The following is a 17,457-nucleotide window of genomic DNA, read 5'->3' on the forward strand; positions in this document are numbered from 1 at the left end:
ATCAGTGAATAGTACAGTAAGAGCCCTGAACAACATCATTCTAATACATTTGAGTACAATGGAAGCCGTTATTTTAAGTTCACTTCTCAGGGTGACTGTTCTGTTCATTCAAATAGGAACAGACCCTGATGTAGTGTGGGTCTTCAGAACAGTGGACAGTTTGTGGTCCATCATTGGCACAGGGCAACGGGACAGGAGGGACATGAGGACATAGACCAGACGAGATTGGCGGCATCTTTACAAAAAATGTAATCAGACAAATGATTTTGAAATCATCATATGCTAAGTCTGCTTTGCTGTCATATAGTATACTCATGACAAGTCTTTAAAGTATGGTGTACAGGTGTGTATGTGTGTGTGAGAGAGAGATGTGAGGATCTTTTTTCATAAGAGACAAATAATGGATGGAAAATACATTTATAAATCGTGCTAAAATTCATGGCGATAACGTTCTATGCAGCTGTGTCCCAAGATGAACTTACACACCACCTCCATCTTCGCTGTGAGTCTGCATAAAATGCAGTGATATACACCCCTGTAGCTCATGCAAGCCTAGACAACGCTCATCCTGGGATTCTGCTGGACCGACTCTAATCATCTCCATGTCGACATTACAGATAACATAATGATATCTCAATGAACACGAAGTCTAACAAATATATCTACATATTTCGCTTATTTCCAACTAGACTTTTAAACCGAGGCATGCGGTGATTGGGCGTCTTGGAGTCACGCGGTGTTCAGTCGCTTTGCCCTGCCTCGAGTCGGTCAGTCACTGAATGCGAGCTTGTCTGCCAGCTTTCGCAGCGGTTCTATCTGGATCCTCCGCGCACAACCTACAACAATTACTGATAATTACAGAAGCCTTTTTCTTCTTTTGGAAGACAGTTCTTCATCATGGGCGACAAGAAGAGCCCTACCAGGTAACTAACAGTTCGCCTCGTATCGTTTACTGTCGATTTCCACTTGTTTAGCGAGAATTCCGTGGCGCTTGAGGTGGATATTCGGATGATTTCTCAAGGAGTGTTTCTCCCTTTTTCAGTTTGTATGCCAGAGCTGGAATAGTGCAGGCGCTATGGCGGCTTTCTCGCTCCCTACTCTCTCTGCCAGTCACTTTCAGACAAAGGGAAAAATTTCAGTGGATACGCCTGGCAGCCTCGAAAATGTGATCCAGTTGCAATAAAGCTTGTTCGAAGCTCAATGTCGAATGGACATGATTTGACATTCGTTTTTGCTAACATGCTAAGGATCGAGCTGAAATATTAGCTAGCCAAGCTTGCTAGCTAGACAGTAAGCCGCGATACAATCGAACGCTGTGGATATGTCGCTTGCTTAGCCAGTGGGGGTTATATCGGTAGGCTTGTTTGCCTGCTAACGCTATGCTACTCGGGTTTTAGTCGGGATTGTTATATAAGAATATGACAGCCAGGTAGTCCGTGTTTTTCCTGTATTATTTGAACTTTGCTGATTATATGGACGAGTTCTGCATGTCAAAACTCATCAAGCCACATATACACAACATGACATGTGATAAACTAACGTGACCCCCCTTACATTTGTCTATTTCTAAGGCCAAAAAGACAAGCTAAACCGACTGCTGACGATGGCTATTGGGACTGTAGCGTCTGCACCTTCAAAAACAGTGCCGAGGCTTTTAAATGCAGCATCTGCGATGTGAGGAAGGGCACATCCACAAGGTATGTCTGAACGGGTTTCATTTTTCACCCCCTGCAGCAAAGCATCGCGATTTATTGGAATTGCAACTTTGATCTGATACCGATGTGTCTCTTGGCGTACAAAGATGTGCACTTGTTGATTTACATTTTTTTGCAAATATGCTCCGGTATGACCATGTATTATTCGACTTATTTCATTGTAGTGGGTGAATGCAGTCGTCTGCTGTTGGTGTGCTGTCTGACTGTTGCCTCAGTAGGCAGAGAGGGGGATGGGGTGGGGAAGGGAGACTTTACTTCATGATGGCTGCATCAGAACAGTGTCAATCAAGAGAAGCAGTGCATTTGACAGTAGATCTATCAGACTTTGGATGCTTGAAGCATGTTGTACAGACATCATATCAACCTGTAGGATTGCAATGTAAATTGCACATACTCTGATTGTTCTGCAAAATGACGTTTCACTCCATCCGATACCATCCAATTTGCTTTACTGGTGTCTGCACACTTATATTGCCTAGCTGAGGTAGGCCCACTACTGAGATGACAGTAAATTATGTTATTATCAACATCAGATCAGAAACCTATTTAGTTGGCTGGGTGATTCTGCAGATCTTCGGATGATTCTACAACTGTGTATGCCAGGTCTAGTGTAGTCTTTACTAATTCTAGTACAATGTGTTATGAATGTAACATTTACAAGTAGTCTAATCTACCAATATGTAAATGACTTCTATGAAACACTCCCCATTCCTATAGTTGGGTTCACTCAAGGATCAGTCATAGCACAGCTGCTAAAGCCCTAAAGGTTGTTTTCCTACCACAAATTTCACATTTAACTGTTTGTTATGCTTTCCAGTAGTGCTTGTTTACTGATGTCTGTTTTCAGACAATACTGCCAGATGCACACGGTCAGTGTTTGGAGTAAATGGTCAAAAAGGGGTCTCTGAGCCAAAGTTAGGAATCTATTTCATGTGTTGGCAGACACTCTGTTATGGGAAACAGAGATGAGATCATTGCGGTGCATTTAGATTTTTGACGTGATTCCCTTTCAATTTCATGTTTACCACACCTACCTGTGTTCTGGGGAATAGCACTGCCGATAAGTTGCCTGTGTCAGAGTGTGAGTTTACGCGCACTTCTCATCAGCTGCCTTGTGAGATAAAGAGATAGATGAGTCATTTGTGAGCCCACAGAAGAGTCCCCCATGCTTTAACCTTTCCAGCTGTGGTTTTAGAATGAGTGGCGCTCTTGACGGCTTGCTCTGCCACAGGGAAAACACTGAACACTGGTTTACTGCTAATCAAAGTTGAGCTCATTTCAATTCCTTTTTGTTTTGTTGAGCCCTCCTCAGATGTTTCTCCCAACAAATTACAGCCTATGTCTGATAATCTACACCAGTGAGGGTAAACGTGCTCTTGTGCGAAGCAGGAAGTGATGAGACGCATGTCGTAGCCCCCTACCATCGAGCATCAACCATTTGGCAGCGGCCCAAAAGCCTCTTTTTGGTAAATGAAATCTTGTGACATCACTGAAGTGGGTTGTCACATCCCCATTTGATCTAAATTGTTAACCTGTGATTGATGCAATTGTTTGCTGTTGTAAGCCTGGCTCTTATTGTAATGAGCACTAATTAGCCATCTTTTCTCTCTGTTTGATGTATTCCAGTGGAGCATGGGGGGGAGCAGCATGCTCTTAGCCAAATGATCCACACTTTGGAGTGTGTGTGTGTGTGTGTGGTTGTTTGTCTCACTCCTTTTATCTGGTTTTCTAGACTGAATGGGCCCTTTGTGTGAAGATAACGTTTTCTGTTTACTAATTGCTTTATTTCTTTGCTGGAGTTTGCAGTTCAAAGAAAACGGTTCGACTGATTTGGTTGGCTGGGCACTCATTCAGATTGTTGTTGTTGTTGTTGTTGTTGTTGTTTAAAGGTGTAGGTATTGATTTCTGCATCTCGTTATACAGCGCTGGCACACCTAGCAGGGTTTGAGATGTAGCTTCCTTTTAGGTAGTTGGAGGGGCTTTATAAAGGAGATGCATAGGCCTACATTTTAATGGGGAGTCAGTGGGAAGTTGAGTTATTTTCTCATTGGATTCTGGGAATGTGGACTCTGGTTATGGTCTAGGTAGAGATGCCAGCTCTTTGGAGGTGCTAATGCATCGTGTTTATTATAGACATTAGTTTGAGATTTCATGCATCGGTACTTCAATCTAAGCAAACCTGTAGAAGCTGTGTGCAGTTTCGCGTCCAGATTTCACGGCAGCACAAGATACAAGGTTAAAAGCCCAGTGAGATGTGCACGCGTTAGGGGTTTCCAACGTCGTCCTCAGAGCAGCCACTGCTCTCAGGGCCCCTGTCGCCGTGTTTGTCCAGAGGCAGCCAGAAGAGGTAACTCTGGGTCATGTCGTTATGTGTGTTAACGAGCGTAGTATGCGTACTAATAAAAGCAAAATGCATGCAGAAGAGGCACAACTCTCACCAGCTGGAAGCCACCCCATGAACCTGTTGACCCAATCCCACATAGTGATGTAACACGATGCCAAAGTAGGCTAAATCTAGCCGCCGTCACTCTGATTCTCAAACAAGAAGGCTGCGTATGTGACCCGACTTCAGTGTTCTGCTGTTAATCAACAAGTTTTTTCGGCATCATGTCTTTGTTATACCCGAGGGTACTTCTTCAGGCATTTGAGAATGGTTTGCATTAGGCCTAGTACTTCTGTTCGGGGGTATGCTATCCTATTTGAATTTAGCTAGCACCTGAAACTGATCAGTGGGAGAATGTGACACCTTGTTGCTGTATTGGTTTTCAGGATGGCTGTGTTTAGTATGCACATCAAGCAGACCTGTGTTCCATGGAGAGGCCGGAGAAGCCATCAGGGCCTTTTAAGTTGATTGATGGGAGGGATCAGTGGCCAGCGCCGATTAGGGTTTGTGGTCCCTCAGTCTTTGGCTGTGGGGATTATTTTGGCCTACATTCTCTGTAAATCGTTGCCTAATACTCTGCTTCAGACTGAAGGCTGAGCACAGTGAGCAGATTGAAGTTGGGGGGTCATTTCTGTAATGTAGTCTAACAGAATTACATGAAAAAAGTATATTTGTGTGTACACTTTAGTTGTACTCTAGCTTTGCTTAATACGATGTAGACAATGCTCTTGCTAGTTATTCCTAACTGAAATCCAGCTAGACTGTTGTAACCTGTTGATGCTGCACATCCAGACCTGGCCAGTACTAAATTGACCATTTGTCCAAATGGAACATTTGTGTTCTCGTCAGTTTTCTTTGGGTGTGGTGGTGTTAATCTCAAATTCATAGAGGCACACAGAGACTGAATTTGCAAACAAATTCTATGCTCTGAAGAGGAGCAAGAAGGGGAGGATTTTATTACTCATGATTTGAGTTTGCCTACAGCTTTCTCATAGTGGAGAGGTGGAATACCATGGTAATTTGGGCCTAGGCCTTATTGTCATTTAATTATATCAGCATTCAGTATATCAGTTTTGTAGTTTCATTGTATGTTTGGGTGCAAACTTGTATCCCAGCCTGTGACTTTTAAACAGAAATTGTATCCCACTGATTTTTGCTTCCCTGATTTTGGAAGTGCTGAGAGAGGCTTGTATCTATATGTTTGTGCGTACGTGTGTGCACTCACACGCATGTATGTTAAAATGATGGAATAGAGTCATTATAATCTGTGGATTTTTACCACTGTCACATTAATGCAAATTGTCAGGGATAATAGAATTACATAAGAGGGACATGCTGGCACACTCCCATTTGTATCTGCAATCCGCACCCATTCCCCCCCCCCCATCCCCCCCCCACATCAGCCCTGCTCAGAGGAAATGCTTTTGCTTATCCAGCATTATCAGCATCTGCACTACTGGGCTAAACTCTAAGCATGAGCGGGTAGCCCTAATCTTAATGTGTTAATTGGTGATTTAAAAGTTCTTAATTATTTCATGGGATTTGAGAGTGTTAGTGATTTTTTTAAATACAATAGCCAATTTGGCAATCTGACAAATAGAGAAATGTTGAGAAAGCTGTTGAATTGTCCTTTTGTAAGGAGGGAGAGGGGGAGTGAGTGAGTGAGCGAACGAACGAACGAAGGGTGAAAGAGCGAGCAAGTAACAGAGAGAGAACAAGTCAGTGAGCGGAGAGACAAAGTAGAGGGGGGGAAAGGAGAGAGAGGGTACAGAGGGACAAGGAGAAAGAGAGGAGAGAGGCAAGGGAGAGTGCAGAGTCAGTGGCTGGGGGCTGTGCGGATAGTGGGGGGGGGGGGGGGGGGGAATGGGACTGGGGGGGGGGGGCTGCCGGGTGTGATGGACGGCGGTGGGGGGGGATGTGTTCACTCAGCCAAGAGTCTCCTGGGGGAAGGCAGAATGGAGCACATCATTATACCCTGGCAAGGGAAGAACGGGGCTGGCCCTCACACACCGCCACCTCCTACTACAGCCTATGGCTGATAATCTACACCAGAGAGAGTAAGCAAGCAGGAAGCCATGAGACACATGTCGTAGCCCCCCTACCACCGAGCTTTGGCAGCAGCCCCTAAAGCCTCTTTTTGCTAAATGCCTTTGTGTGACTGTGTTTTTTTTTGTCATTCACTTCATGAGACAAAGGAGAGAAACAGCCCGGGACTAGTGTCATCTGTAAAGTTGGTAAGGGTTTGATTGTACCATTATCCAGGGTAACATTGTTATAACCTACTCAATGATCATACGCGTAGGATTTTGAGTCTCTTGAAGTCTTGGGTGTGACTTTTGGTAATTGCGGCATGGAGTCTTGGAATTAGTGGTTAGGAATGGCTAGTGTGAAGCGTCAAGAGAAATATGCCAAAACAACAATCCTGAGTGAATTCGATTCACAAACCGCTGTTCGTGTGGTTTTGTTTGACCGTGCAGCGCAGTGTCAGGTTTCTCTGATTGTTTAAGCTGTTTTTTTGTTTGTTGGTGTTTTTGTTTTGGTCCCTTTGTGTAGTCTATATGAAAAGCCAGCTGTGAAGTACTGTGTTCCCTTGAGCAGTGTTGCTTGATGACTTGTTGAGCTAATTTGAAACAGGCCTGTTTGAGAGAGACAGAGACTTACTGTGGAGGTGAGGGTGATGAAAGAAGGAGTTTGGAGTATGACTGACAGAAAGGAGGGTAGAGATGGTCATGGAAAATGGGGACGGAGAGAAAGTGGGTGATAGCAGGGAGAGAGAATGAATGATACAAGCAGGAAAAGAGAGGGGGAGAAAGAGTGAGTGATACACAGAGGAATGTGACACGGTGCTGCTGATGGAGGCAGCTCATACATGCTTAGTGCTGTCAGAGTGACTGGCTGTCGATCTCCATGACGTGAGGCAGGTTGTAGCCTGAAGGTCAGACAGGCAGAATGTTTCTCTCTCTCACTCTCACACACACACAGATGCACTACACTGGTTGCGAAAGGTTTTCACTTTTTCATTTGTTAATAAAAGGTGACAGTTTATTTTCGTATTTCTTTCTAGACATTCCTGTCAAATGCCTTAAATAGTGAGGCAGAACCATGTCTGGAGGGGAGAGATGAATGTTGAATGCCTCTGCCCAGCAGTGAGAGCCCCAGGCTGCTCTCCAGGTGCTCTCTGCAGGCCCATAAACACTACGGTGCCCATGGCTGGCTGAAGCAAACAGGCTCCACGCCACTAAGACTCAGCAGGATGGCGTACGGTAGCTGGGTCCCACTGCTTGTTTAACATATTCCAGAACAGCCAGCTCTGCCTCTGCTCTGCTTCACCATGCTCTCCTGTGCAGAGGGGGTTTGGGGCTTGTTACCGCGTAATGATCAAGGCGTGCTGCAAATGTTGACAAGGATGACTGTGTGTAGATGTTACATTGGCGTTAAACATGGTGTAGGGAGGTCCTGTGATCAAACTGATGCCCGGTGGCACCCTAGGATGTTGAATCTGAGGAAAGTGCTCGAGACCCATGCTATACCTTCATGTAGAAAATCAAGATAACATTACAAAGGAAGAAATGAAATTCACCTTGATACTTGACTCTCCATTAATGAAAGTTTTTTTTTAAATTTATTTTTTTAAAGTGTTCTTTGAGAGCCGATGGATGATGTTTCTCAATGTCCCAACTCTACAGTTGGCTGTCCCTAGTTGAAGTAGGCCAACTCACGTCTATCTCTCTTCTCTCTCAATGAGCTGCCACTGCAGCTCTGAGTCTGGCTGGGAGTAATTGCCTGTCCTCCACTCAGCACTCAAAATAAAAGACCTGTGTTAATGAGGGCTTTTCTGTGGTGTTCTGTCTCTCTATCTCTTTTCTCTCTCTCTCTCTCACTCTCCTCTAGAGTTAGGCTGGTGGATGGTTTTACTGGTAACATACGGTGTGCAAGCTTACACTGGTGTAATTCCCACCACACCGTCCATACTGTTATTTTAGACATTACACCCGCCAAGTGCAGCTGAGTTTGTTAAATTAATAAAATGCCATATGCAATGCGCGAGTTGTGATCTGTGACGCTGTGGAAATAGTTTAGCCTGCTACGGTAGCCACAGAGAGAGAGAATAGGCGGACGACAAAGGTTAGCACCCTATAATTTCTGCGGTACGCATGTGTGCGTTGTGCACCAAGAGCTGGCTTTGTGTGTAGCCAACGTTAGCAGTGTGTAGAGGCTAGTCTTATGTAGGTTAAAATAAAAGCTTTTCAAAAACAGAATTCAACATTAACTGCCAAGCACATGACGGACCACTACCTCGTTTACTTTTGTAAATTGAATAGGCCACTAGATTGATCTTGTGAACATGCAGTAAAATACCAGATGAAGAAAACTTCTGTCACCTGGCGCGCTCGCGAGTCTAGGTGTGATCATTTGATGATTCCCCGTGTGCCGCAGGGAGGCAATTGGTGAAATGTTGTTTTTTTTTTTGTTTTTTTTACCGGTGTAGCAGGTATTTTGGTGGGAAGATGCACCGGTGTGAGAATTCTGATACGGGTACTAGTCTCCTCTCTCTTTTTCCTCTCTTCCACCCCTTTTTTCTCTTTTCCACCCACTAAAATCTGCTCAGTTTCAGCAGTATTTTCTGCATCTCACCCTCTCTATTCCCTTCTCTTCAGAGAGTGATATTGTAAAATATAGCTCCCATGGAGAACGGGCCCCTTGTCATTGGGACAATATAGTCGGTGGGCGTGTCAGTGTAACCATGGGTCTCAGTCTGCCTGGGTTACAGCGTTTAGTGCTGATGACAGTCATTTCATAGCATCCTGGGGAGGGAAACTCCACACCCCCTGTGTCAGGGGGGAATTTAGGGGGCAGCCAGGAGAGGGGGGGGGGGGGGTTGCTGTCAATCATTATCTATTGTGGTGGAAACGGGGAGGGAAAATATAGCATTGCCCTCTCAGCGGGGGAGTGGCTCAGCGCACACAGTGACATGGAATTCATGTTTATCTACGCTGAATGTGTTTGCAGGGCGAGTGGAGCTAGCGGTGTGTGTTGTCCTCGCCAGCCGGGTGTCACCAGCGGTGTTAATGGGTCACAGAGCGGTGTTGTTCAGAGCGGTGACGTAGGGGGAGTAAATAAATAATGGCGCTGTGTGGAGTAGCAGCACTGCAGGCCAGAGGGGAGCAGCGCTCCTATCATGCCAGCAAGACCTCGTGGCTGAGTTACAGCTGGCACTGAATCACAGCTTAACTACTGGCGCTGTTTCTGCCTCTCCGAGCAGAGTTGCCGCTGACACAAATCTCCGCGTCTGGCCCGGGTCTGAGGCGATTGGCCGAGGAGCCGCCGAGCTAATCAATCAATCAATCACGCTCACTTTTCTACCTCCGCCGCTCTGTTAACAGCTCAACCCTGCCAAAGGACATGATTTCTGATCCCATTTGATGCAGACAAGCGCTGAGAACCTGTTTTATGAGTGTTTTTTGGTGCGCATGACCTGTGATGGATCACCGCAAATATTCATGTGTACACTACTACGGTTAGAGAAACCACATTGTTTTGGCGTGTGTATGAGGTTTAGGGCATGTTGGCAACTGACCTCTCAGCACAGGCCAAATATGAAGGCCGGTGACCATAAATTGACTTCTATCTGAAAACAAAAGGCCTGAATGTTTTGAGTCTTGGATCTTTTCTAAATCTCTCCATTTAAATGCCTGCTATGCTGAAGCTGAACGTCACCATGGTCAGTCCTCTCTACTGGGCTGTGACTGGCTCCAGTGCAGCAGTTGGATTGAATCCATGCCGGAGCTGTGGCAACTTGAATGTGACTGGGTGCAGTCACAGCCAGAGTAACCGGACCCTGCTCATCAGCATTCACCACAGCCGGCATATTGATTGGAGCGCGGTGCGAGCGCTACGACGTGATGCCCTATTATGAGGCGATTGATTGCTTTCTGATTGGTTAGTCCCCCCCCCCTCATAAGGGAGAGGCGGTGGGTGCTGTGCCAAATGGGCTGTAGCTGACAGAGGGGAAGAGAGCGAGTAGTGGGCGGAGTGAGGAAAAGGTGGGAGAGATGAGAAGTAGGGGGGAGTGAATATAGGGGAGAGCAGAGACTCTCTGTCTGAGGTTGCCACTCCAGCAGCCTTCCGGAAACCGCTCTCCACAGACTGTGATGTCACATCAGCCATGCATCATCATCATCAATCTGCCACAACATAATCAGGCAGTGGATGAACCCTGAACTCCAACCCGCCTAAGGGTCATTACCTAAGACATGTCTGCTGAAATGCTCTGCTCCAGGTGTACAATCCCACTCTACTTCCACTACTGACCCACTTTAGCCACTCAAACTCAAACTTCGTATTCCAGTCTGGAGCAGAGCTTGTTGACCAGCTCAGGCCGATGCTCAGAGAAAGCGTCAGAAAGTAAGGACGTCCCCGTCCGCCCTCAAACCTGTACATAAAGCCCTCAGAAATCCTGCATTCTACAACCGCTAGGGAATGAAGAGTGCCTCCTGCCAAGGCAGGAGATGAGTTGGGGGAGGTCTTGACATGGCTGGGTTCTGGGTGGTTGCTGGTGAAGGGTCTCCTGAGTAGCTGCGGGTGCGTGCAGTCTGTGATTTTCTCACCCAGCTCTCTGGCCCGCTGTTGTGGTGTGATTATCCATGTTGGCTAGAGGCCCGGCCGTGTCTGTGGCACACTCTCCCCGGTCTCCTCTCTCTGCCCCCTGAGATCCTCTGTCCAACCCCAGCTGTTGTCCATTACGCTGCTGGAGTGTGCGCTGGCTCAGGAAGCACTCTCACATCTCCTCAGGCCATGCACGCTTCTATTCAACACTGAGAAGCCAGGAGAGTAGAGGTCTAGAGCAGAGCTGTGTTTGTGCAGGGGGGGGGGGGGTGGGCAAGATAAATAATCATATTTAGTGTGTGGTCTGCTGTCCTTACTTGGAGTGTCCAGGAAAACTTAGTTTTTCATGAATCACGCAATCTAACCTCTCAGGAGACTGAATGATGAGCTCTCACAGTGCTTTCATCTAGAGCTTTTTTTAGTCATCCACTGAAGCACTCATTCGTCTCTCTGACTGCCCACGTATTTGACTACTGAATGAGAATGGTTGAACTCAAAGAGAATAGGTTGGGGTGTGTGTGTGTGTGTATATGCATGCGCGTGAGTGTGTGTGTGTGTGTGTGTGTGTGAGTCAATGGGTGGGAGAGAGCCAGTTCATCTGCTTTGGTGGGCGAGCAGGCGAGGCGGCTCCACGTCTCTCCGAATCTCCGTCTCTGACAAATGGGGCCAACCCTGCAGTAAACAGATTAGAGGACGTAAATGACGTGCTGCAAATGTCCCACCTTGTGATCCCCACATTCATTTTATTACAGCGGGGAGCTAATGAGATTACCCTTCAAACAGACCAGCCCCACTAAGAGCTGTCACTCCCACCCACCCAGCTGTGAGCATTAACCCACTCACGCCAAAGTCCCGGAGGTCCCCAACTTCTGAAACATCGCCGTCACATCATGGAGTGTTAGCTAGTGTTGCTGCCCTGTGTGGTGAGACTGAGACTGCTCATGGCAGGCAGCCTGTAGAAGAGACTCTGCTGCTAGGCTAATCCCTGTTTGTGTTCTGGCCGCCCCACAGGAAACCCAGGATCAACTCCCAGCTGGTAGCCCAGCAGGTGGCTCAGCAGTACGCTACTCCTCCACCGCCCAAGAAGGAGAAGAGAGAGAGGAGCGAGCGGTCTGAGAAGGACCGCCCGGACGGCGAGGGTGTGGACGGGGAGCACCCAGACGGAGAACTTCCAGATGGAGAACGTCCGGATGGAGAACGTCCGGATGGAGAGGGCCCAGTAGAGGAACGCCCTGAGGGGGAACGCCCTGAGGGGGAACGCCCTGGGGAGGAACGCCCTGAGGGGGAACGCCCGGAGGGAGAACGTATGGAGGGGGAGCTTCCAGAGCGGGAACGTCCAGAGAGAGAACCTCTTAACAAGGACAAGAGTGAGAAGGAGCAGCCAATCAAGGACAAGCCAGGCAGGGAGAAGGACATCACCAAGATCACCAAGATCACCAAGAAACCCAGCAGCAAAAAGACCAGGTCAGTGCATTGGTGACACATGAGTACACTGCAGATGTTTGTAAGCATCCTCTTCAAATATGACATTTACACCTGAACTTCTCTGTGTTTACTTCTGTGTTTCACTCTCCAGACCCAAAACAGACAAACACCAAAGTCCACCCAGTGATAAACACAGCATACAGTCTGGCAAGTCAACAACCAAGACCAACAAGATGTCTCACATCTCTAGGTGGGACACTGTCTTCTTTTACTGGTTTCTCTTTCACTATGAGTAGCGTCTCTGTCATATTAAGTCTGTCATTATGTCAATTCAAGTTCCTTTAGTGGTTGGATATTGTTAGAAGCTGTCTCTATGTTTAAAGTACCTCTTGCAAGCTCTAGTGGGACTCAAGTGATTCACAAATGGTCTTCCTGCTCCACACCCACACGTACATTATTCCCCACTTACTTCTGACTGTGTCTGTGTAGTATGGTTTAAAATGAGCAGTTCTAACCACCTACACTGTTCTGGCCAGCTTATCTTATTACTTCTGAGGCATATTGAGTGAGTCTGTTGATCAGTTTCAGGCTTCTCCCCAGGATTTTTTTAACAGCTTGGCGATGGGTTGCGTTATCGAAACCTGACTCACTATGATGCACTTTATTCGTGTCAAAATCGTTTTTTAACAACAATGTCATTGGCAATCAAAGAGAGTTTCTCTATCGTTACCTTCACGTTTACATAGTGGCGCCGCAAAGTTCACAGCATGGCGCAGTGCCACTCTTACATTTTTTTGAAGAGAACCGTAAGTTTGTCATACCTCAATGCAGTCCTTAACCCCTGTATTGTCACTCTCCTTTAGGCCCAAACTGAAGAACATTGACCGGAGCACTGCCCAGCAGCTGGCTATCACAGTGGGGAATGTGACGGTCATCATAACAGACTTTAAGGAGAAGACCCGCTCCTCCTCCACGTCCTCGTCCACCGTGACCTCCAGCGCGGGCTCCGAACAGCTGCACCAGAGCTCCGGCTCCGAGAGCATGGACAAGCTCTCATCTCGCGCCTCCACCCCCAAAGGAGACCTCTCTGTGGGGCACGACGAGTCCTTCTGAGCACCACCACCACCACCCCCCGCCCCTCTCCCCTCCCTCCTCCGGACGCTCTGAGAGGACTCAGTGGATCCCTTAGTAGGAGAGAGTTCACCTTCCTACTGCTGCCCCGCTCCATTCCATAACCATCCCTGGATGCTGAGAGAACTAGCTGTCTTGAGAGGAGCAGCATGCACGCCTGTTGGAGGAGCGTCCTCTGCATGGGGACCTCACTCATGGGTACACTCATGGCACAGGCCGGAGAGTGGGACGAATGGGAATAGCGCCCCCTGGTGGCATCCTGACACTTGTATGTATTGTTTTATATTTGTACGTGGATGTGTGGCTGAATCAAACATTTTTTTGTTTTTGTAAAAAGAGTATCTGCTGTGCACAATAACCACCAACATTTTAACAACTCTGAACCATTATTATTACCCTTATTTATTATGTGTTGCACCTGTATACTTCTAGAGATTCTTCTTTGCTTTGCTGTGTAGCTCTACCAATCGTTCCATTGGACACTTGCTTTTCTAGTTGAAATGGTAGGTTAGGACAATACTCTTGAGACACCCACACACTGGTGCTAGATACACTGTGAAACAGTTTCAGACCAGGGACTGCCATTCACACAATACAACAAAGTGCTAATAACCCAGAAATACTATCTCTATCTTACACTCTCACTCTCTGAGTTGTGTTTGAACCTCCATGTGGTCTTTCAGGTTGGTCTGTAGAGGTCAATGTGCAGCAGAAAAAGGTCACCTACAGGGGCTTGGTTGGACCCCACAATGTCAACTGAACACACACACACACACACACACACACACACACATTTTGCTAAATAGATTTTGTTTTGTCTATGATTTAGTCTGATATAGCATATATCTTATACAGTGTATCCTGTCCTTAACTGTATAGTGTGGGCTATTGTGAAAAACACTAAAGTTGTTGATGTTTTTACATTCTGTCACTTACAATATTGGTCAGTTGAGGGATTGAGTGATACCCTCAGTATTGAGCCGGGTGTTTTCTGTAATGGCTGATGGAAGTTCCACCTAAGACCATATTTTGAACTGTAATATAGCAATGCCCTCCCTGTTGCTAGTCGGCAAATGGACTATTCTTTTTTTCATCCTAATGTTAACTAATTTTTGTTTCAAATGTTCAGGTTTACAAAGTTTTATTTCCCAGTTCCTGTAGTCCAAAGGCCTTGACAGCCAATAAGGATTGATAATTGAATTGTGACTTATTTTGATAAACATATTTAAGACTCCAATATGTCTTTGAAGGCAAAAACATTGCAAGTAGTTGACATGATAAAATAGCCTATTATTGCTTTTTGTGCATTTTCAAAGCACTAAAAGCTTTACCTAAATAACCAATTTAATGGTTTTGTTTTGCATTCACCTTAGCTGTTGATAGACCAACATAATTTCATTTTACCTGTATTAAATTGTATAAAGAATAAATGTGTATATGATATCTTAGTTTTATTTATTGAAGGACCAAAGGAATTTCATAATGACGTGACATAGACAAATTAATAACAATTTGAAATGCAACTATCAAATGTTTGAAATAAAATGCATTTTAAATAAAGACTAATATAATCAATTTAAATGGTGTTATTCTTGTCCACTTTATAAAGAGCTCCGCTGTACAGATAAATCTGAGAATCAGCAGAACGGAGAATCGCATACTCTGAGCTTTATAGAACACTATTACATTATTTCAATTATAAATCAATTTCCCTATTCTCATGTAGGCTACTGCAAGCGGTAATGAGAAACAGTCAGTCAATGGGCAGTCAGCTGTGGTGAATACCAGTAGTGTTGAAACTGCAGCATTTAGTAAAGCTCTCCGAGCCATTTAAAGCCCTCCGCTCTCCTGGACTGTCCTCAGAATCTCTCCCAACAGAGACCCAGTTAGCCTGAGCATGCCACTTCAATCTCTCCCTCCAGACTTCTCTTTAAGCAGGTCAGACAAGGTGGGCATGCCCTTCTCACTTGATGTAGGCCTACTACCAGTCTACAGGGCAGGTGTTAAAGTAAAGGCTTTACTATTTCAGTTGTAAAGATGATAATCGTGTGTTGTGAATAAGCAATGTTTGGTGTCCAAGAAGCATAAATTGTAACTTCTTATGACTCCTTCATAAGTTTTGTTTTGCTGTTCAGCTATGATTGATATGTAAAATTATGTATTTAAACACTATTGCGTGCAAACATATGGATTATACATTGAACCAGGAGAATGGATCAGATTATTAAAAGAAAATGCAATGTGAACAGTTAATTGATGGGGGGTGTGGTTGAGATCTGAGAGTATGCTTTTTGTCAAATTTTTACTGAGAATATTAATAACTATTTGTAATGCAAATCAGAAGAAATCGGCCTAATAAGCCATCTATTAACATGCCTTAGCCGCAAAGCAACCATATTCACTTGACTGATTTCTGTGACCAATTATTCATGGTAGGTGTATGTTAAATTATTGAATAATGGCCATTTGTTGGGTATATAAAACTTTGCTTGTATAATTTTAAATGGTGCAAGAGCCAACATTATGAGAATGGCATTGGAGCTGAACAGTTTTTGTTTGTTTTCTTTGTTTCTTTTACGCGCAAGCAGTTCTGTTCTTGTGTGCGACCAGTAACCTTAATTTACTGTGTAAAGATGGTTACATTTTTTAGCTTTCTTTGTCAGAGACCCAAATATAGAATGCTTGTTTAACTGACTGTAACAATCTTGTGAATTTCCAATTTAAATGTATTATACAAGCTCTTTTCATTTTCTCCTATTACAATGTCTTGTACAATGCTTTTAAAGTTAATGCTCAGTAAAAGTATGTAGGGTCAGTATATTAATCTATTTTTTGGTTCAATCTTGTTGCTTTCTGTTTCTTTTCTTATACTACTTGCTAATGTGTCATTGGTCCCCCTGTGAAATGTTCACATTATGTTCCTGGTGTGGAAATGTACACAGCAAATTTCTAATGGTCACTGCTCCATGTCTACAGTATCTTATACAATGTTAAAATAATACATGTTTCCTGGCATGTGCATGACTTTGCGCTTATAGGCTACCTTATCATTTCCTCTGCTTAAAATAGAAATGTCTATTTATGAATTTTGCTTGTAGTTTTTCACAAATAAAATTGTTAAAGTTATCTTGTCTGTGTTTGTTATGTTTTTTTATATTCAGTGCATCAGATCTACAGTATTGACCAATATACACATACACATCTATAGTACCCCTACTGTAATATAGAGCACACATCTATAGTACCCCTACTGTAATATAGAGCACACATCCATAGTACCCCTACTGTAATATAGAGCACACATCTATAGTACCCCTACTGTAATATAGAGCACACATCCATAGTACCCCTACTGTAATATAGAGCACACATCTATAGTACCCCTACTGTAATATAGAGCACACATCGCAGAGTACCCCAACATTTGACAGAAAACACTTTATAACATTTGACAGAAAACACAATTATAACACTTCTAGTTATAATAAACCATGCGATTGACTATTAGCTCTTGATTTACATGCACATTTGATTTAGGTCTGATTAAATTGTACAGTGTTAATTACCCAGGCCTGTATAAAGGGGTCTCATGTACCTCATTGGTGAGAGCGTCGCGACAAGAGCCATGCCTGCCGTGTCTTATCAGTTATATCTGGTTGCCTCTGGAGATCAGGCGCCATGCCCAGCTTACGCACTCCTGCGCTGTCACCAGGGCTTGTGATTGAGATGTATGTGTGTGTGTGTGTGTGTGTGTGTGTGTGTGTGTGTGTGTGTTGCCTCCTGCACAGAGCAGTGACACAAGACAAGGGGACCCTCTCACATGACAGCCGCCCTCAGTCATATCTGCTGGGGGGATCCCTCCTCCCTAGGGGCTGGTGAGGAAGGCAGCATGGCTCTGTTACAGTAGCATGAGGTCAACTGACAGTGAAGACACCAAGCAGATGCTGCTACTGACAACCTGAATTACTAGAGACAAGATTGAAGGATTTATTGATATTTGAAAGTAATCTTATACAGTAGATACCATATAAATTAATTAATAAATTGCTTTAGTTCAGATGACAATTCTTCAGGTTGACACCAGCTTACACTATTCTAAAACCGGACCCTGAGCCATCCTCCTTAACTAAATTAAATGACCTGCCAAAAGAAAATAATCGGAATTTTCTACTTCAATCAGAACACCATATCTTGCTG

At 44.9% G+C, this 17,457-nt stretch overlaps 1 protein-coding gene across 1 annotated transcript; it reads left to right on the plus strand.

Annotated features, from left to right (window-relative positions):
• Nucleotides 1–788: 788 nt before the first annotated feature.
• Nucleotides 789–14,835, plus strand: rybpb (RING1 and YY1 binding protein b). Its single transcript, XM_083669240.1, has 5 exons — nucleotides 789–923; nucleotides 1,572–1,697; nucleotides 11,716–12,168; nucleotides 12,281–12,379; nucleotides 12,993–14,835. The coding sequence occupies exons 1-5, from the start codon at nucleotides 898–900 to the stop codon at nucleotides 13,240–13,242; spliced, it is 954 nt and encodes a 317-aa protein (XP_083525366.1). The 5' UTR covers nucleotides 789–897; the 3' UTR covers nucleotides 13,243–14,835.
• The last annotated feature ends 2,622 nt before the right edge of the window (nucleotides 14,836–17,457 follow it).

The sequence above is a fragment of the Argentina silus genome, assembly GCF_951799395.1.
Source record: "Argentina silus genome assembly, chromosome: 4".
Classification (NCBI taxonomy): domain Eukaryota; kingdom Metazoa; phylum Chordata; class Actinopteri; order Argentiniformes; family Argentinidae; genus Argentina; species Argentina silus.